General features: G+C 35.5%; 4 protein-coding genes, 1 non-coding gene and 1 pseudogene across 8 annotated transcripts; 1 reads left to right on the forward strand and 5 right to left on the reverse strand.

The window, feature by feature from the left end:
* Positions 1-1,201: 1,201 nt before the first annotated feature.
* Positions 1,202-2,251, reverse strand: PSAO (photosystem I subunit O). Its single transcript, XM_022031805.2, has 4 exons — positions 2,071-2,251; positions 1,912-1,984; positions 1,641-1,820; positions 1,202-1,429 (listed from the first exon to the last, which is right to left on the reverse strand). The coding sequence occupies exons 1-4, from the start codon at positions 2,174-2,176 to the stop codon at positions 1,339-1,341; spliced, it is 450 nt and encodes a 149-aa protein (XP_021887497.1). The 5' UTR covers positions 2,177-2,251; the 3' UTR covers positions 1,202-1,338.
* Positions 1,474-1,545, forward strand: TRNAQ-CUG (transfer RNA glutamine (anticodon CUG)). The gene has a single exon. It is a non-coding gene; the product is annotated as a tRNA-Gln (tRNA).
* A 1,150-nt stretch (positions 2,252-3,401) lies between the features above and the next one.
* LOC110806849 (F-box protein At2g27310 pseudogene) lies at positions 3,402-4,918 on the reverse strand (annotated as a pseudogene).
* A 1,779-nt stretch (positions 4,919-6,697) lies between these two features.
* Positions 6,698-8,037, reverse strand: LOC110806848 (F-box protein At2g27310-like). Its single transcript, XM_022031815.2, has one exon. The coding sequence runs from the start codon at positions 7,854-7,856 to the stop codon at positions 6,843-6,845; it is 1,014 nt and encodes a 337-aa protein (XP_021887507.2). The 5' UTR covers positions 7,857-8,037; the 3' UTR covers positions 6,698-6,842.
* A 1,043-nt stretch (positions 8,038-9,080) lies between these two features.
* Positions 9,081-12,948, reverse strand: LOC110806847 (Leucine-rich repeat (LRR) family protein). 4 transcript variants are annotated; one of them, XM_088219326.1, is made up of 10 exons: positions 12,761-12,948; positions 12,604-12,675; positions 12,409-12,501; positions 11,759-11,840; positions 11,574-11,630; positions 10,475-10,539; positions 10,303-10,371; positions 10,042-10,128; positions 9,861-9,941; positions 9,081-9,770 (listed from the first exon to the last, which is right to left on the reverse strand). In XM_088219326.1, the coding sequence occupies exons 1-10, from the start codon at positions 12,887-12,889 to the stop codon at positions 9,201-9,203; spliced, it is 1,305 nt and encodes a 434-aa protein (XP_088075452.1). In that variant the 5' UTR covers positions 12,890-12,948; the 3' UTR covers positions 9,081-9,200. The 4 variants fall into 4 exon arrangements, with proteins under 4 accessions (XP_088075452.1, XP_088075451.1, XP_088075454.1 ...); XM_088219325.1 differs by having other exon boundaries at positions 10,303-10,398; positions 12,761-12,947; XM_088219328.1 differs by lacking the exon at positions 11,574-11,630.
* A 654-nt stretch (positions 12,949-13,602) lies between these two features.
* Positions 13,603-20,267, reverse strand: RIN1 (P-loop containing nucleoside triphosphate hydrolases superfamily protein). Its single transcript, XM_022031823.2, has 12 exons — positions 19,689-20,267; positions 17,570-17,758; positions 17,277-17,408; positions 17,018-17,167; positions 16,642-16,797; positions 16,029-16,163; positions 15,609-15,674; positions 15,403-15,509; positions 14,619-14,718; positions 14,441-14,532; positions 14,292-14,361; positions 13,603-14,170 (listed from the first exon to the last, which is right to left on the reverse strand). The coding sequence occupies exons 1-12, from the start codon at positions 19,776-19,778 to the stop codon at positions 14,081-14,083; spliced, it is 1,377 nt and encodes a 458-aa protein (XP_021887515.1). The 5' UTR covers positions 19,779-20,267; the 3' UTR covers positions 13,603-14,080.
* Positions 20,268-20,278: the final 11 nt, after the last annotated feature.

A 20,278-nucleotide genomic window follows, 5' to 3' on the forward strand; every position in this document is an offset into this window, starting at 1 on the left:
TAACGAGAGTGTTTTACCGATACTAAAATTAGTAGATATTTGAAATGTACATGTTACTCTTGAATTTTTCAAATAGAAAACTAAAAGAAGATTGACAAATTTAAAAAAAATACACTTATATCTCTTGCATGGACTACTATACGATCATCGTCACCCTTCTATAGAAGTAATGAGAGTGTTTTATCGATACCGAAACTAGTAAAGACTATAAATATAGATTTTACTCTTAAATTTAAAAAAAAAAGATTGACAAATTTAAAGAAAATACACTTATATCTCTTGCATAGACTACTATATGTTCATCGTCATCCTTCCATGAAAGTAATGAGAGTGTTTTATCGACACCGAAACTAGTAGAGATTAGAAGTATAAATTTTTCTCTTGAATTTTTCAAAAAACAAAGATTGGCCAATTTGAAAAAAATACACTTTTATCTCTTGTACATATTACAGACTACTATACGACCATCGTCACCCTTCCAGAGAAGTAACGAGAGTGTTTTGTCGACACTGAAATTAATAGATACTAAAAATATAGATTTTACTCTTGAATTTTTCAAACAAAAGACTGAAAAAAGATTGACAAATTTGAAGAAAATACATTACGAAAACTGAAAAATGAGTTTCGGCGTCTAGAGACAATGACCCTTTTCTACATGTCTGATTCATATTATCTCTTATCTGCTTCTTCTTCAACAGCTTTTGCTTCGGTTTTTGTTGTTTTTTCTAAAACGAAAGATGCATGGTAACTTCTAAGTTAGATACCACAGGTTCTAAATGATTAATTCAGGAGATCATAAGCATTTGATATATAAAGCGAGTAGTAGACAATTATATTATTTTTCGAGGAAAGTTACGCGACATATGTACTTCAAAAGTTTAACCGGTCGAATCGCAACCCATTGAAACCTCAGTTGAATGCAGAGAGAAGCTATGAAGGGATAGAGAAGAAGATTGATCCAAACTTTGGTCATGAGTCTTCCGGCAAGTTTGAGATATTTGACTTTACACACAAGATTTGATATTTTGTTTGTCGTTAGACTTGTGAACTGCTATACGGAATGTCCCATGAATTCCCATATGAAAACAGCAAAAAGAATATAGTAAAAGCAGTCTTTGCCATGGAACGTCGTATGTATTTTCAAATGAATGTAAGTATGTGTTGTATCACCCACCAAACTTTCAACAGGAGTAAGAAAGAGTTCTTAAAGGTTAGGAAGGATAGTTCCTATCATATATAGTGTAAACATGAACATCCATTGTACAGAGAGAATAATGACAACGATATAAGAAAGTGAGATTACACAGAAATAACACAAGAAAAACCAGAGGATTGGATTCAGAAGTAGTCCTCGGTCCTCCCTTTGAAACCAATTTGACCGAAAGTCAAGCAGAGAAACAGCCCTAAGTGCCACAACACCAACCACAACCTGTATCGGTAAATATAAAATATATCATACAATAATCAACGAGTGGTCCCATGGTCTAGTGGTTAGGACATTGGACTCTGAATCCAGTAACCCGAGTTCAAATCTCGGTGGGACCTTTTCTTCTCCTTTTTTGCATTTTTTCTGTCAACTTGGAATCTTTGGTTACTAACCAAATTGAAATAAAATTAGTTGATGAGAAATGAGAGGTTACCAGAACTGAGAAGTGAGAGCGGGGGGGGTGGGGAAGTGAGCGAGCTCGGTGCCGATGCTGTCGAAGAAAAGACCGGTGAGGCTCTTGCCGTTAATGGCGGGGATGCTCGACGGTGCAATCCACCCGATTAGACCAAATCCTATCACGTTAAAGTCCCTCCGCAGCCAGTTTCTCTCAAAGCTTTTCAAGTTAAACACACACACACAAAAGTCGGTCGACCATAAAACCAGAAAACAAAATCAACCCATAAAAAAACTCAAATTAACCTCACCAGCTGAATCTTCCTCCTTCACCACCCGCAACCCTCAGTGGGTTTCTAGCCGTCACTCCAGATTTTAAAAACCCTGATCAGTATAAAAAAGAATTAAACCCGTCAGAAGAAAACAAAGGGGATGAGCTCCAAAAGAGGAAGAGGGGGAGTTATTGTGACCTGAAGTGAGGGAAAGTGTGTTGGTCGAGGAGATCCTTGAAGGGGAAGAGAGGGAGGATGCGCCGAGGCCTACGACGGTTGATGAGGTCGCGAAGCTGGCCGCCATCGTTGCGATTTTTTGGTTTTGTTTTGATCTGGTTGATTGATCGTTATAAAAGTTTTTGCAGAGGAGGAGGAGGATGCGGAGGGAGATTTTGAGGAAGACGAAGATTACATGGATGTGGCTCTTGACCAATCATATTATGCCACGTGAGATTTCTGCGGATAGACTAATATACTGAGTGGACTGCGTTTCGTTATCCCTTTTAAATCACACTATCCATCACGCGCTATCTACGCGCGTCGTTACAAATTCAAACCACGGCCTGGCCTTCTTCTTCTTCTTCGCTGGGCCGGGCCTATTAAACCTAGACCATAAGGAATTTATTTTTTAAAGGTTATATTCCGTACAAATTTTAATTTTTATTTAATATTTGAATATATTAAATATTATTTTTCCAATTTAAATTAAATATTTTTTAATATCTTTTTAAAAATTTACATAAATTAATAATTCTGATATTGAATAACACGAGTTGAATTGATAACTAAATTTTATCCGTAAAAAAATAATTAACACTTTTGTTTTTTTTTATTTAAAAAAACGAGTTTAAATTTTATTAAAAATATAAAATTTGTTATTTTATGATCGTATTATATATCAGTAAATGATTGACTTATAATATTTAATTCAGTACGATTAAAAATTTTTAATTTATTAATACGTGAGGTTAAATATTTTATTTAATTTTTTTTATTTCTAAATATATATATATATAATAATTTAAAATTAAGAGTCCAGTCACCTAATCACTTAACTTTTCGTAAAACAAGTTAAGTAAAGGTGTGATATCGCATTAGATTTGTGTATAAAAAGTCGAACAAATGAATATTTTTGTACTAAGGAACTTTATAACAATACTTTCAAAGCTCGTATTAAAATATATCTTCAATTTTCTTTCGGTTTTTAAACTTTCTCTGATATCATTGCGTAACAAATATAAGTAATCGAGAGAGAGGATATCAACTTATATATGAATTAGGAAGCATTAATTTACGTACGTAACCTATATATACAACACTACTTTAAAATTTTTTAAAAGAATGAATTAAGTAGAATTTCAAGAAATTAATTAACATTGGTATGTATAATTAGTTAGTTATTGCAATCTAATTAACACTTTAATTAATTAAGTTTTAATATCATTAAATTAAATATTATAATCAATCACTGTTAATACATAATACTGACAAAATCTATATATATATATATATATTTATAAGAGTTTGAGTTTATAATTTTAATATAAATTATTAAATTTTGAATCGTTAGAAGATCATATTATGTTTGATAGTTAAGAGTTGAAGATTATTAACTCTTAGACAACTGAGTATCAACTCTTATGGAATTGAATTTTCATGAATGAGATGAAGCGATCCCCATTGATGATAATTAGTGTTTCAACTCTTCTTCTTCTTCTCCTTTTTCTGTATGTTACCAGAAAGAAGCCGAGTTCCAAAATGCGGCGAATGCAGCAGCTCCAATAACGACACACGCCATGTCCAAAATTCTGCAAGCCGTGTCCAAAGCTCCTTCTTTTCTCCGCATCAACTCCTTCTTCTCCCTCTTCCTCTCCAGGAATTCTCGATACCTCACTTTCCCTTCTTTCTTTTTTCCTTCCTTCTTCCTGCCTCCTTCCATGGCCGCTTCCAAAATCTCCAGACTCTCCCTCCCGTTCAAACTCCTTCCCTCCATATCCTCCGCCTGCATGCTCACCTCCCGCACCTGCACCTCACCTCCCTCCTTCCACCCACACGTCACCACCACCCCCAACTCCACCAACTCCTCCGACCCGCAACTTTTCTGGCGCCGTTTAATCGTCGAGTACCGCAACTGCACCTCCCCCGTCGACCAGTTCTTCTCCACCCTCACCGGCCGACGGCTAGATAAGCTCACCGCGCGTTTCCTCATCGGGTCTATCGCTATCCAACTCATCGTCAAGTTATCCTCCAGTTCTATCATCCACTCGTCATTTAGGATTCTCGTCGGAGCGGATTCTTTCATGTCGAGGACAGCCACCCGGAAAACCGACCCGAGGAAGGAACTCGTTCCGGTCCGGGTTTCTCCCACCGTTGAGTATATAACATTGTCTCCGTAGTAAATATCGACGGCTGAGATTAGCTCCGTCGTGATCGTCTCCGGCCGGAGCTTCTGTTTCTGTGGTAATTGGTGATCGGAGACCGGAAAGGAATCGGAGAAGAAGGAGCGGTAACCGGAGGGGAACGTGGAGATGACGTGGCGAACACGTGGATGGCGGAGGGAAGGCCACGTGGAGGTGCAGATGTCCCGCCAGAGGCGTTCTTGGGCGGATAGCGCGTGGAGTTGGGAGGATGTGGAGGCAATGGAAGCGAGGTTGAGACCGTCAAGTCGGGTCAGGATATGGGTCTGGATTATATCCGGATGGAGGTCGGAAATGGAGCTGCCGACGGCTGGACCGCCGGTCGCCGTCGCAATTCCAGAAGCCATGTTGTTGTTCTGCGCGTGAGCTGGAAGTGGTTGGCCTTTCGTTGTACGAGTCTGAGGTTTATAAAGAAGATAAGAGACGTGAGTTTTTCATCACGTTGTTTTTTAATTGCATAAATATTATTTTTAAAAGTTCAAATTAAGTAAATTTGATATTTCCACTCCCAAATTGATATCAGCACTCCAGTCAATGTAGAAAAAAAGGAGTGGGCAGAATGAAATTCGAGTGGAAATAGCAAATTCCGGATGGAATGGTCTACCCGCGTTATCCACCGAGAAGTCATTTTTTTAATATTAAATAATTTTTTTTATTTAATATTAAATACTTTGTCCGCAAATGCAAATCGTGTGTTGACCTTTGACTTTTTAATTAAGTTACAAATTGTGGATTTAAATATACTCAAATTATATTATATCATATTATATATATATATTGTACCCGTAAATAAGTTATAAGTATAATATCACTATAAATTATTATTCATAAACCCTAAATTCATTTTGATGAAATACTATATGAGATTTATAAATAAGCAATTTTAACTTATATATATATATTAAAGTATGTATAAAGTATAATCATAAATTTAGTCTTGCGTAATACCAATCTATTATATCATTATATCGATGAGATCACCGTGATTTTATTTATCATAATCGAAATTCGTACTCATTAATTCTCGAAACTTTATATGTTCTAATATAATTTTTAAACAAGAAGATAATTAAATAAGTAAATTAAGTTTAAAATTTTTAATTAGACCCTTTTAATTATCTTAGTAATTACTCGAAATTCATTAAGGTGATAATTAAGAACTTAATTAAAGATTATTTTGTAATTAGATTTGAAGTTAATTGGAACCCATATAATTAAGTAAATTCAATTTAAGGCCGTGTTCCTCGTGTGTGTATATATATGTGTGTGTGTGTATATATATATATATAAGCAGAAAATTAGACACGTGATTTATTTACAGGTTCTGAAAAATAATTGTATATATATCTCCATAACGTAGTTAATTATTTCTTATCTTCAAACGTCATATAATATTTTGTTACATTAAATGCTGATTCTTTTAAGTGTCGACTTATTTTCTTGACCTAATTAAATCACGTGATAAAAACTCTTTATTCACTATATAATATATATATATATATATAAATTTTTTTTGTGTGTATTAATTTATTATATACGTATGTATATATATATTATGTGTGTGTGTGTGAAGAAAAGTAGAGGATTATTTAATTAAAACCCAGCCCATAACCAAAGAGAAAAGATGAATTAATTTAAGAATAAAGTCCAAACGTGCAGGGGGCCTGGCCCGATTGATGAAGTACTTATAAATAGAATTAGTAAAAACTAAATTCAAACTTTACATAAGATTATAATTTAATTTAATTTAATTTAATCCACGTTCGTATCAAAATTTCGAGTAACTAGTCGTTCCAAAGTTTTTACCTGACATAAAATTATGAATCGTACTACATTTTTAATTAGACCATCTTTAAATGGTATCGTAACGATTTAAATAAAGACGAACGCGTAGCTTTTCGATCAGATGACGTAATACAAGACATTAATTATTATCTTCTTAATAGGTATACAAAATCTAAATATCCGATTTTCTAGTTAGTAGTGGTTTAATTTACGATCGCGAAACAATTAGTTAAAAAGTACGAGGAGAAGTCGACATTAGCGAGAAGCTTCATCCTAACATTTTGAATAAATTTAAGACTTTAGAATAAAGCGGTGTAGAGATGTTGATGTTATGGAAAAAGCATTTCGCCCACTAACCCCATTGGTGTCTTTTTGATCGAACCCCTTATCCCTGCTGGTCTTTGGTGCCCCACGGACGAGCCGTCAGTGCTGATCTTGGCCCACCCGCAAGAGGGTCTTTCCAAGCTCCCCCGAGGAAGAACAAAAGTGGAATCCAATTGGTACCAGTTTAGAGTAATTAAATACCAGAAAGTGGGTTTAGGTCTGAGTTGGGAGAGATTATTAGTTGTGTTGTTCGATCATTAGAGGTTTGATTGTGTATAAATTTTGATTAGAAGGATTAATTACAGTTAAAAAGAATATGAGTTCATTAATTTCAATTACACAGAGGCTGTATTTCTGTATATAATATTGTGGTATGTGTATGCTCTGTCTTCTTCTTCTTCTTCTTCTTCTTGTGGGTAAAATTAAAGAAAGAAAAACAAGAATTTATCTTAACAAAACAAAGAACAGAAAGGCTATGAAAATGGTGACACCCAGAACCATGCAAGCCAAATCTGTAGCCTCCTCTTTCTTCTTGTTTTTCTCTCTGTGACTCCTCTTCCTACTCACAAACCCTTTGTACATCTGTTTCTCTTCCTCCTCCTTCCCTTCCTTCTTTCTCTTTCCTCCTTCCATCGCTCCTCCCAGAACCTCCATACTTTCCTTCCCGCTCAACCTCCTTCCTTCGATGTCCTCCACCACCATGCTCACTTCCCTCACCTCCACTACCCCTCCTTCCTTCCCCGACCACGCCACAACCACTTTGCACTCCACAATCTCCGGTTCCCGCCCTTCATCTCCCCCCATGATCGTCGCAAACATGACCTCCGTGTCGCCTGTAAACCAGTTCCTCTGAACGGAAACCGGTCTCCGGCTCGACACGTTCATGGCTCTGTTTCGGGTCGGGTCGACGAGTATCCAGCTCAGCGTCAAGTTTTCTTCCAAGTGGCGAGCAAGATTTTGGCCCTGGTGTCTTATCCGGGTTGGGACCGACTCTTCTTGTTCGAGTAAATCGACCCGGAAAGGCGAGGAGAGAAACCAGCCGGTCGCCGTCTCTGTTTCTTGGACTTTGGAGAAAATTACAAGTTTACCCTGGTAGTAAATATCGACGGCCGAGATTAACTCCGGCGTGATCGTCGAAGACCGCAGACGCGGATTTGACGAGTGCTGATCGAGGATTGGGAAGGAATCGGAGAAGAAGGAGCGGTGGCCGACGGGGAAGGTGGAGATGGCGCGGGTGACACGCGGGTCGGAGATAGAAGGCCACGCGGCAGTGCAGATTTCGCGCCAGAGGTTGTCCTCGTTGGAGAGGGAGTATAACTTGGAGGAAGCGCAGGCGGCGGAGAGGAGGCTGGCGCCGTCGAGACGGGTGAAGATATGGGTCTTGATGATGTCGGGATGGACGGTGGAGATCAATTCGGCGGCGCTATAATCAGACGTCCCGGTTAAGCAAGAATTCATATTTACGTAAGCAGACAGAAACGGTGGGTTGATATTCTCGTCTTTTTTTTTTTTGTGTGTGTTGAGGATGGAGATGAACGAGTCGGTGTGAAAACCAGAGACAGAGGATTTTTATAGAAGGCGAGAGGAGGAAGGTGAAGGAGTCAACAATGGCGTCATGACATGTTTTGACGAACCGTGTGTCTACTTTTCTACTAACGGCTTCTCTTGGCTGGTAGGTTAGTGAAAGAGATCTTCAAACTTTTTTATTTATTTTATTAATAATTAAAATAATATTATGGATAAGAAGAACCCAATGATATTTTTTATCCTTATCAACAGAAATGATTATATTCAACTTCATTACGTATATGTTAGTTATACATATATATATATATATATATTATGCAGAGAGCTATTTTCAGAACTTCAGATTAAGAGTTGGTTAAAAAATGAGGTAAGGTAAGGTAAGAGTAGGGTAGCATAGCATAGTTAGATTAAAATTTAATTTATGTTTAGGGTAGTTTGGTAAGTGGATTAGTAGGCTGCATGGGGTATATATATATATATATATATATATACACACACACACACAGAGACACCATATTCTTAAATATAATGTAATCAGTGTATAAATTTTCCTCCTTTTGTTGACACTTGCAAGATTATTTTATTGTTGAATAAGAAGTTTTGAGTGAGTTGTTAGTGATGGTGGTCTAAATATTATTATTAAGATGGCTGACTGCAATAATGTCTCACACATCAACTCAGTTTTCGCAACAGCTTTCATATTATTCACTCCGACATCTTACAAATCAAGGATAGTAACATTTATTATATTCTGTATTTGACTGGCTATAATTGTGATTGAAGCTAATTAATTTGTTCAATTTCTTCTTTTACAAACAGTTTATAACTATGATTTAATCTCTACTTCTTTATGTACTTTCATATGAAATGAAATTGTATTATAACCGATGTTAATTACATTTTTCATAACACTAGTAAGATACATTCATCTTGTTGATCCGCACAAAACTTTAGCCATCCCCCGTTAGGGTTAGGGTTATTTGTACTTTTTTAATCTCAACGGTTAAATCTCAGACGTATCAATTATCATCACGTCGTTTTTCCCCTTCAATTCTTACTCAATTTCTAGTTTCGATTTTCATACTAAAAACTAATCGCACTAATCAATCACAAGTCATTAATTTTGAAATTAGAGAGTTTTGCCACCGTCTTGAATTTTCTTCTCTCACACATAATTAGAGACGTAAAATTCGGATTCAAGTCATCAACTCTATAATTAGAGAGTTATATCACTATCTTCAAGTCATCAAACTCGAAAAGGAAGAGAGATAAATACTAATTATCCCATGTTGATGGTCCACCCAATCCAACTTTTATCTCCGGAGACATTTTGAGTGCACCCATGTGCCGGTTCTTGGTTTTCTTTTTCTTAGTAGGGTAGGTAACCGAGCCACCTTCAAAGTCTGCATTTCTGTTGAGTACCTTCTCACCATCATCTACTTGATTCTTATCACTAGTGAAAAGGTCCATAAAAGGAGTTTCTCCATCATCGATGACATCGAGTTCGCCTTGTTCCGCCTTTGATCTTTTCCTCTTTGGTTTCTTTCCGACAGCTTTACCATCATCCTCATGCAATCGTTCTTTCTTCAAAAGTTCAACATTTTTCTTCTTTTTTCGCTTCAGTTCTTTTCCCACATCAAAATCACCAGCATCATTCGGGAACTTCTCTTTGTTTTTGTCCGCCACATGATGTTTGTAGTCATCTTCAATGGTGTTATCTCTTTTCACTTCTTCATTGACTACTAGCTTAGCAGCAGCATCACATCTGTCACTTTTTTCGTTCTTCTTGCTTTTATCTATTGGTCTAGTATTGAATATATGCAAGTTTGGAATTAGCTTTCTGACCTGCAATGATATTGTTTTCGAATATGCATGTTAAGAGAGCAGCACAATATATTTAACATTATTCAAAAGGAATCTATGAAGGCATGTTACCTTTTTTGTTATGTTATCCTTGTCTGCAACAGGATTTCCTTGTAAATTGAGATTACTCAAGTTAACTAATGATTCCAAAACCTGCTTCAGCATGTAGCCAATGAACATAATCAAATTGAAGTGAAAGGAATAAACCAAAAAAGAGGAAGAGATTTTTACAAATCACATTCATATTCCTAACCTTCAAATCAGACCACCTGGTTACAACATTATTTCCCAAGTCCAAGGTTTGGAGCCTTTTGTTATAAACCAACTCAGCAGGGAGTGCCTGAGCAGTTCATAGGGAAAAAGGGTCAGGGAAAGGAGAAATAGCAGATCTTATCATCAATTTCATTGAAAAAATTAACCATGGGAAACTATATGAATGATCAAAGGAAATTAATGAAACTAACACCGGCATTCAAAGAGAAATTCTTTGAAAATAAGCACATAGAGTAGTTACCTTGATCTCATTGTGAGCAAGTCGAAGCTCCTTTAACTCCGCGCAGGATTTGAGGGAAGAGTCAATTGTCTGAATTTGGCAATTAGAGAGAGAAATCTGAAACCAGAAGTCATTCTACAGTATCGAAATGATTTTAGAATCCAACTGAACCAATGACCATCAAACTGCTTACCTTTGTGACATGCTTCACCTCGGCAAGAGACCCACCAATTTCACAGATAGGATTTCTAGATAGAACTGCAGTAAATCCAATAAACCAAAGAGCAAAACAGAAGCTGTAAAGACTACTACAATGAAAAAAAAATATTTGCAATAGTCAAATTCAATTTTCTTGTTCTGAAGGAAGAATCTCCATTAACCATGAAGGTCACAAAAATAAAACAAAGAACTGTTCCGAAATGAAGTAACACAATACTAAAACTATTAGCAATTTAATCAAGTTCAAGAAGGTAATAAAGAAAACACCAGGATAACATTGGGACACAGTGCAATACATAATTCTTAATAATTTGCATCATAAGGTAAACAAATTTTGATTGTTTATTCAATTAATGGAATATGTTGAAATCAAGCCAACGATAATCGCAATACCCACCATAATGATTAAATAAAAAGAAGGAATTAACTGAAAACAATTTTTGACAATATAGGAAAGTCGACCAAACAAAACCAGGAAAAATCACAATTGGGTATTCGAGATTTATGATGTAAATCTACAAAAAAAAAAAATACTGGTGGTTCTAAGCAATTTATAAAACATGCGTCCATTAAACAATACATAGCTATATGTTTGAATAAAAATATTTATTATAAAAAACAAATACTTTTCTTAATTTGGTAAAAATAACAAAATGAATGTAGGAGGATAACTAAGCAATCAACTGTCATAAGTACTTAAAACCAATACCCAAAGAAAAAGAGTCAAGGCGAAGGTACCATTTTTTTAATACTTAAAACGTGCTTATAAGCAACCTGAAACACACTGTTAACTAAACTTTCAAATTTCATCTCAAATTCAAAGAAAAAAAAAAAGGTGTTTTGTACATAGACAGGTGCAAGAATGAATCTTGGGAAAAGATACCATTCATTTAACCTCACGAGACTCTAATTCTTTTGTAGGGTCTGGTTTCTGTCAGATTTTTCCTTAACCCTTTTTCAATAATATATAAGTAGCTTTGATAAAGACGAACTGAAATTTTTGTAGAACTATTTATCATGTGGGTGGAGAGGACATTGACTCAAAGGAAGGTAATCAGCACAAGAATTCGTACCAATTGTATTCAAGTCTTTCAATTGATCAAGCCTACACATAGAAACAATTTCATTGTCTGCAAAGTAGCCAAGGAAGCAAAGGAAAACGTATGAGCGAGAGGGGTAGAAATGATAGAGAGACAGAGAGGATTAAGATAATAGCACAATAAAGTATCAACAAAATAAGATATGCGACAAATCTCACCATTCAAAATCAAAGCACGTAAGTTCACAAGATATTTCACCTCATCCATAGATTTAAGCTTATTTTTTCCAGCATTTAACACCTGACGGAAAGGAAAAAAACAAAAAACAAAATGAATCTTCAAAATCAATTTAACTCTTGAAGTTTATAAGAAAAGAAGTGGCAGAGACCATTGTCTGACAGTTTCTTCAATCACAGCACCAAAAGTAATTTTCAGAAAAGATTTCAAAACCAACATATCTTTTCACAAAAGTAATACACTAAAATTGGAAGTTCATGACACGATGCTTGGAACAATTTCCATAATATCCATAATTTCCAACTCATAAAATTCATTTTGATGTTAACTCCATATGGAATCAAACAATTGAATCCTAATTTAATCAAATTTGAAGGAACATGAATTTTAACTAGCAAGTATAGAGCACCATCAAAATTTAAGATGTCTTCTGCGCTAGTGTCTGTGTTTACTTAAACTAACTCGTACTTTAAATTTTCATTACTCATACCAATACTTGCCAAATAGGGGCATGAGAGCATAAAATAAAAACATGCAGAAAGAAAGGAAAGGACAAACCATGTAAAATGCTTAAAACTTGAAGCATACACAAAAACTGGAAAGGAGAAGTTGAAGAGATGGTGATACTCACGGTGAGCTTAGAAAGTCCTTCGATGCCTTTCAAAGTCTGTAATTTATTTTGGACAACCGAGAGCCATTTCAAATTGACGCACGATTTCAACCCCTAAGATATAATAGCAAACCAATTGTCCAAGAAAGGATGAGAAAAGTAACACAAACACACATATGAAAATACTCTGCCGAGATAAGAATGGAGAAAGCATACATCAAGGGAAGTGAGATTGTTGAGACGGAGATCAAGTCTCTCCAAGTTTCTGAAGTCGCTCAAGCAAGAAACCTGAAAATTTCATAGGTTTTAAGGCATAGAGATTTGAAGAGTAGAAGTGTTGAAAGTAGATGGAGGTTGGTGGACGACGCCGTACGTCGGATAGAGCTTTGTGATTGAGAGAAAGGTCGGTGATGGAGTCGGGGTCGAGTATCTGTTTCTCTTTCAAGACTTGCTCTGTGCTCAACCGTTTCATGGCTTCTCTTTGTGCTCGACTGCTTGGCATCTGCTCGAGTCTAAACCCTTTCACATTTTATATCTCTTCCTCCTTTCTAGGGGTTTGCTACTTCGGCCTCTGCAATTCTTTTTTTTTTAAAAAAATAATTTAATGTCTGAAATTTATTTATTTATTTATTTGCCCAAATGCACATATTATAACCTTATTAATTTTAGCAACTTTTATTTATTTATTTTATTTTTAAATGTAAATGATAATAATAGACACTATTGAAAAAAATTGCAAGCACAATTTTTTGAATTTTTTAATTCTTAATACTAATAAAAAAATTATATTTTATATCATTTTATTTATTTATTTGGTAAAATAATAGTATTGTAAGTTCATAAATTAAAAATGAATAAAAAAAAAGAAAAATTTAAATATGATTAATTAATATATAGTAACGACAGTAATTAAATAACAATAATATATGATAAAAATGATAAATTTTTTTTATATTTGTACGATTATATATTAATATATGTTAATAATATATTTTTATTTAAATGATCGGATGATATAATTATATTTAAATAAATAATTATTATAAATTAAATTTTTATATTTAATAAAATAAATAATAAATTATAAAAATAAAAATAAAATTAAATATATTATATAAACATATAAAAAAAATAAAGCTAAACGTACTACTAATTTAATAATTTTAAAATTTATCTCAAATTTGACGATCAGATACTGTTTGTTATAATTAAAAATTTAAAATAAAAATTAATTTTTTCATAATCGTAAAATATCATACATTAAAATTTTATATTAAAATCCAAACATAGTGTTAAGGTACTACTACAACGGTGTATACAAACATTAATTATATTTGTGTAACGTTTAAATCCCTCAACAAAAGCCGGAGCCTGATTTCCCAAGCAGAACCAGAGGTATGCTGGAGAGTGCTTTTTCTTTTTCTTTTTCTTTTTTCCCACTGGCTTTTGTTGAACATATAGACAACGCCAATGGTGTATGGATTAAGTATTACAGTCATTTCAACACTGATGCCTGGGGTCGAAGAATAAAAAGGATCAAAATCATAATTCTTTGACTTTCAATAACTTTTAGAATCAAGAGATAAAAATCCTAAAATGCAAACCCTCCCTCTGCCGAAATACCGATCATGGAGCTATCAGACACAAAAATGTTACTTTGCAGGTGGATAGAAGAACAGCCTAAATCGATTTATCATGAAATGTATTTCTCCGCCTGCTCCTGAAGAAGCTTAGCTGAAGACTTGGCATCCAGATACAGCGAGCTGACTTCCTCGAGGTCAGCCTGTAAACCAACAAAAAAGAAATTTCTGTAAATGGTGCGGTGACAATGAAGAAACACCATTGAGTTTTGACAAAACCATATGTTATTCTTTTTCTTTTTTTTCCCCTTCTTTGATATTTACCTTGCATATAGCGTCTCGGCCGTTCATTTTCGCCACAATGCTGGCAGGAGACAACAGCTGAACTGCATGTCTGAGGAAACAAAAGTCTTGTGATTCAGCATTAGGGAAAGTTAGATTCACCTACAGCATATATAGGATTTAAGTCAGACCTTAAGGATGTTCTCTGCCCAATCTCCCCAAGGAAGGCCAAGCTTTCTTCATCTACAACTAGTTCCTCTACCTGTGCTCGAATTGCTAAGATCTGACCAGGATACAGTGCATCTAATTATGTAAATGCCCCCAAAATTCAAAAGAAACTCAAAAGGCAGTAGGTACAGCTGGAGAAACCTGTATCATTTCAGCAGGATCATAGATTTTTGTCTGGATTATGACCAATCGGTCCAATAAATCGACTGGTATGCCGTGAGGGCTATCCATGTCAGTCCCTCTGCAAAACAATAATATATCCACCTTCAAAGATTAGACTTCATGCATAAAATAGTTTAAATGCATAACCAATTATGCATACGCAAAACATGGAACTTTGACAAAACAACAACACAATAACATCCAGCAGATCCCTTATAATGTATTGATTATTTTATAAATATTTCCAATAACCAAGACCCCTGTCTGCTCCCATCTAGTAACTCCATATTAATGCAATACTATTAGCCACTTTTTGGGTCATTTGGCGAGGAAGAAATACAAGGATATTTTAGAGTATTTTCTCCCCTTTCATTATAATCGGAGCATTTTTCCAAACATTAATATTTTTTGAAGGTCATTGGCTCCTAGATGAAGTGGACTTTGGCAAACTTGTTGACATTTAAGGCTTTTGTACATTGCTAGTGGCACCATCTTGGTACTTTTTTTTTAATTTAAAACAGCCCTCTTGGTACCTTTTATATGGCAATTTTCTTTTTTCTCCTAAAAGGAAATAATAACTAACATACACTGAAAGAGAAGTGTATTATATTTACAATCTGTAATGTTGCATGTCACCTCCAGGATTCAAACTCTCATAACAATTATAGATGCCAGTAACTTCCATTTGACTGAGCTAATCATCAATAGACAATGTCTGCACCCCATTTAAAAGAATCAGCATAAGCAAAGAAGAAATTTGTACCTTACATTGCATATTCCCCTGTTTGTAGCAAATATCACTATCGGGGACAGCGAGCTCTCTAAAGCACGATTCAAGTATGAAAAACACTCCATATCCAGCATATGTACCTGCAAATTTGGATTTAGGAAAACACACTTTTTCTGATAAGTGGGGAAATGGAAAGCAATAACATATATCGGATTAAAAAAATTAAGATAGAATAGTACCTCATCAATGAAAAGGACTCCGGGTACAAGCTCTGCAACTCCTTCATCAATGTATCTGTTAACAACCTAATAAATAGAAACCTTTTTGGTTAAAAATATAAGGCTATGTTTGGCATGAAGGATGTGGTAGGTAAGACCTCTTACTTTACTCTATTTGGAGGCCAAAATTTATATGGGTAGGATGGTGTTTTACCAGACCTAATCTAGGTGCCCATCAAGGGTAAATAAGCACCACAAGAATGATCACTTTACCCTTAGCTCAAATATCAACATTGCAATTTTTCAACTGATTAAAAAAAGAAATAACAGCATGAAGAATTTTCAGATAATCATTTTATCTACAAATTTCAGCTTATGCTCTGTTGACAAAAATCATTGCATATATCACAACCTCATATGCTAGAATCCAGAAAGACATACCTTATTTATTTCTTGTCGTAATTTGTCAGTGATTTCTGTTTTCCTTGGTTTCATCATCTGACCCATTAGAGACAGGATGTCTTGCCCACCTTGAGGCCGTGCATTTGCAGCATCTAGATCATGTAGTGTTACATCCTGGTTAAAAATAATATTAAAGTATTATTTCAAAAGAAAATTAATACTAAAGTAAATTGCATTTCAGATCTAACTTGAATTCATGAAACACCAAAGGAAAAACCAGTATAATACCATTTTATATGTTATTTTTAAAAAATACCATCTTCAAATGTGCAAAATTGATTAGAGATAACAGAGCAAATCCCTAACAATGTAAGTTATGGCAGACAGCCATAAAGCCTGAGGATTCAAAACAGCAGATTTTAAAGTAGTCTCGAGAGTGCTGTGCGCTTTGATTAGATGCAACAATTAAATGCCAGCAAAGTTCAGATAAAGTTATCACAACGAAAACCATGCAAGTACAATTGGGTCCAATTCCCAAAAAGCCAAATGAATGTCATTAATCCAACTAACATTGCAAGGCAAATGTCCACAACTACCATCATTAAAGAAAAAAAAATAGAAAGATGGAGATCATGGATCATGGAAAACAAACCTGCACAATTTCCTTCTTTTTGTGAACCTCTCCTTTAGGAAGTGGAACATACTCTTCTGCTTCAAGGTCAAATTCTGTAGCAAAAGCATCACTTCTACCAACTCTTTTGACAGCTCCACTATTTGCTTCAATGTAAATAACATCTCCAACAGCCACCTGACATGCATATGAAATATCAAAAGGAACAAATTAAAATCCACCCATATGGAATTTTCGCTTATCTAGGCTATTTTACTTTTAGGAGGAAAATGGAATACTCTTACATGAAACCAAGCAAAGCATTTAATAGACATTTAACACAACCACTTAACAAGTAGCCTGCAAAGAGTTGATTGTCCAGAAAGAGTCAGAAAAAAAGCAAAATCAAGGACCTCACCTTTTCCTTAATCAAGGCATCATAAATAGTGGGGTCCAACTTCAATTGTTTGGTTCCTTTGACAGTTTTAAGTCCAATAATGACATGGCTGATGCTTTTACCATAACCGCCCGTCATGCTCTCAGTTTCTTCTGGGGAGAGTTCAGTAACCTAAATCAAGATGAGCAAAATATTAACCAACAAGAAGAGCACAATAACACACGGATCAGAAATGCAGAACGATTAAAACTATCAACAACAATTATTAAATGCAACTTGCCTCTCCTTCATAGACCTCTTTATTTTCCTTGATTCGTAACCCAATAGCACGTCGGAAATTTTCCATCAAAACCTCAGTTTTCTTCACTTCAGATGAGTAAACTTCTGATCCTACCATTGGACAGAATGGAACCTGCAGAGTAACAAAAGGAATCAGTGTTATATATCAGATGTACCGCCCACAGCTAACTGCACAGCTACAAATACCTTCACTGAACCACAAGATGCATAAAATACAACTAAAAGTGGTGAATTTTTCAAAGTTAGAATGTAAACAAGAGAAAATATGAGTACCTTGCTTCCCAGCTCTTGGGATACCCCGAGCGCCAAAGCAGTCTTCCCAGTACCAGGAGGCCCAGCAAGTAACAATGCCCTACCAGCCATCTTCTTCTGCCTTATCATGTCTACAACAAGACCAGCTGCCTCTCTTGCCTCCAGCTGACCGACAAAGCCAGCAGCTAAAGGAATTGGTGTTCCATTGGGCTAGAAAATAGTTGCAAAATGAAAACGAATTAAAAACAGTGGGTGAAACCAAATATCATAAGAAGAAACCAGCTCAATGATCTGTACTATCTAACTAAGTACAACATCCTTTGCCTCTTCCATTCTGTATTTGTGAGGATGGCTCATCTTTTCCATTAATTTTTCCAATACAAAAGTTCTATAATTAGCTGTTGAAATTTGGCAGTACTTTTAAATTACAAAAGTATTCTCATATTTTAAATGTTAATTTTTGAAATTTTTAACAACATGCCACCGTCTAGTTAAGAAGAATGCATGTGTAAGTGACTCTGATACAGAAGAGGAATGAAATAATATCTTTATTTCGGCGTGTCTCTGTTCCATAATAGTCATCAAAACCCACACAAATGAGTTTCCTGAAGAACGCAGGGACTACAATGCCCATTAAAACTTACATATTATCCACGTAAAGTGATGCTCATAACTAGGATGAGAATCCAAAAGATACAGAGAAATGAGATCCCAAGTGAGATTACATTATCACTCTGGTAGTGCTTCCTCCCAATCATCCTCCACTAGTTCCCGGTAATTCCCAAGTGAAATCACAAATCACATAATTCCCATTTGTGCCAACCATTACTATGGAGGGAGTTTGCTTGTGCTCATCCATATTATGAAAGGAGTTTATGGCCCGTCTATTTTATGGAGGGAGTCCAACCTTTTCTCAGAGTCCAGCCATTTAAGAATTACATTGTTTGCCTTCCATAATAATGGTGAACGTGTGGCTCATTGTGGTGGAAAATGGGATTTTTTTATTGATCAGTAGCTTTGGTACCCATTTATTTGGGAGTTTGACCCGTTAGATCACCCACAAATATTTGGTTATTATTTGTTTCTAAGTATTTGGAAATATTCACATCTCTGTAAAGAAATTCAATTTTCAAAGCATGAATATTTAGAAAATGTGTGTTATATGTGATACATTATCATGTTCATTGATCTTTTGCTGTCATGTTATAATCTAGGATGTATATCTCACTATTTCATTATTTCAAAAAAAAAAAAAAATCTCACAATCGATAGTTATTTTGGATCAGTAAGTGTTAGGACTTGAAAAGAAATCTTAAAGAAAGAATTTTGATGTGTAGTTAGAGTTACCTATCCAAGAGGATTTTAAGGTCTCTTAGAGTTGGTTTGTTGTGTTCTTCTCTATGAGACTTTTGTAAGATAAAAGTTAAGCCTCATACGTAACACTTATGTAAAGAAAAGGATGTATTTATACCAAAATGTGTTTGTGACCTAATTAGCAAACACTTATTGTGACATACTTTTATGTGTGAAATTTGAACATTATGTTAATGGTCTGAGTTTTCCCTCTTGTCTTACTTGTTTTTAATGAAATTTTTACACTTTGTTTTAGTTGCATACCAAGAATGCGAGCACGTGCATTCTTAGGCACTATTTCTGTACTTCTTTCGAGAGGTTCTATAGCTTGAGGTTCAATTTGGGTCATCAAATCTCGTTTTCGTAGCCTATTCTACCCTTGCTAAAGCTAAGGACATGGTTAGGAAAACATATTCATATTTTAAAAACTAGTTATTACAAATAAAAGACCCAAACAGTGAAGAGCTTAACACCCTGCAACCAAATGCAAGGTGATAAAAATGACTGAAAAGTAACGGTTCAGCAACCCAAGTGCAGGCGAAAACAATGTATTAAGTTCCGTACGACAATAAAACCCTAAACCTCAAGATTCCGGAAGCATAAAATGGAGGATTCTAGATAGCATAACCACAAAAAGCCCTTAAGTACTCAAAATTTACAACACCAATTAAGTTGTTGTCTTCATATTTGAAAAATACTCAGGTACCCATCTACATAAAGATATATATATATATAGGAGCAGAGAAATGTAGAAGGAAATACATAGACGGAGAGGTAGAGAGAGAACCTCGAGGCCGAGGCCTTTGATGTGAGTGTGTGTAGCGATTCGCTGCTTCTTGGCAGTGGACTGAACCTCTTCTATCTTCATCTTCTCCATCTTCTTCCTTACCTCTCTACAGAACGTTGTCAGCAGCGCTCCCTGTCAGTTCAAAAAGCTCACACACCACTCAACCTTCGGCGAGTTGCCACCCTCGGTACTCCAAACAGTGGCTTTTGCGTTTCTTGCCTCGTTGACGGCCAAAAACAGATTTTCAGAGAGAATGAAAAAAGCAACCTGATTTTCGGTTTTCAACTAAACTACTGATTTTTAATATTGAAACTTCTTTAAGCTACCAAGCTGAAATGCGAAACAAAGACAGCGCGCTGGACTGCTTGAACTGGACGCCGAGTGGTGCCGCCGATAAAGAGCGAAGAGAGTTGAGACGCGATGCAAGAGAGACACTGAGAGTAGACGAGATAGAGACGCCGACGAGAAGCCACGGCGAGACCTGAGGTCGGCGTGAGGCAGAGTGACAGGAGGTGTTCGTAGTTTTGCGCGAGCTGAGAAGGGGTCTAGGGCACAGACGAATAGTGCGAAAAGGAAAGAGAACAGATTTT

The sequence above is a fragment of the Carica papaya genome, chromosome 5 (genome assembly GCF_054855325.1).
Source record: "Carica papaya isolate Zhongbai chromosome 5, ASM5485532v1, whole genome shotgun sequence".
In the NCBI taxonomy this organism is placed as follows: domain Eukaryota; kingdom Viridiplantae; phylum Streptophyta; class Magnoliopsida; order Brassicales; family Caricaceae; genus Carica; species Carica papaya.

Bases quoted from the DNA above. Each gene is read 5' to 3' on its own strand.
- PSAO (XM_022031805.2), bottom strand. From the start codon at position 2,176: ATGGCGGCCAGCTTCGCGACCTCATCAACCGTCGTAGGCCTCGGCGCA. The intron at 1,985-2,070 runs GTCACAATAACT...TATACTGATCAG, and splicing joins CACACTTTCCCTCACTTCAG to GGTTTTTAAAATCTGGAGTG. The intron at 1,821-1,911 runs GTGAGGTTAATT...TAACTTGAAAAG, and splicing joins GAAGGAGGAAGATTCAGCTG to CTTTGAGAGAAACTGGCTGC.
- RIN1 (XM_022031823.2), bottom strand. From the start codon at position 19,778: ATGGAGAAGATGAAGATAGAAGAGGTTCAGTCCACTGCCAAGAAGCAG. The intron at 17,759-19,688 runs GTTCTCTCTCTA...ACTATTTTCTAG, and splicing joins TCAAAGGCCTCGGCCTCGAG to CCCAATGGAACACCAATTCC. The intron at 17,168-17,276 runs GCAAGTTGCATT...ATCTTGATTTAG, and splicing joins AAGAGGTCTATGAAGGAGAG to GTTACTGAACTCTCCCCAGA.
- LOC110806848 (XM_022031815.2), bottom strand. From the start codon at position 7,856: ATGAATTCTTGCTTAACCGGGACGTCTGATTATAGCGCCGCCGAATTG.
- LOC110806847 (XM_088219325.1), bottom strand. From the start codon at position 12,889: ATGCCAAGCAGTCGAGCACAAAGAGAAGCCATGAAACGGTTGAGCACA. The intron at 12,676-12,760 runs GTACGGCGTCGT...TGAAATTTTCAG, and splicing joins ATCACAAAGCTCTATCCGAC to GTTTCTTGCTTGAGCGACTT. The intron at 10,129-10,302 runs GTAACTACTCTA...TGAACTGCTCAG, and splicing joins TTGCTCACAATGAGATCAAG to GCACTCCCTGCTGAGTTGGT.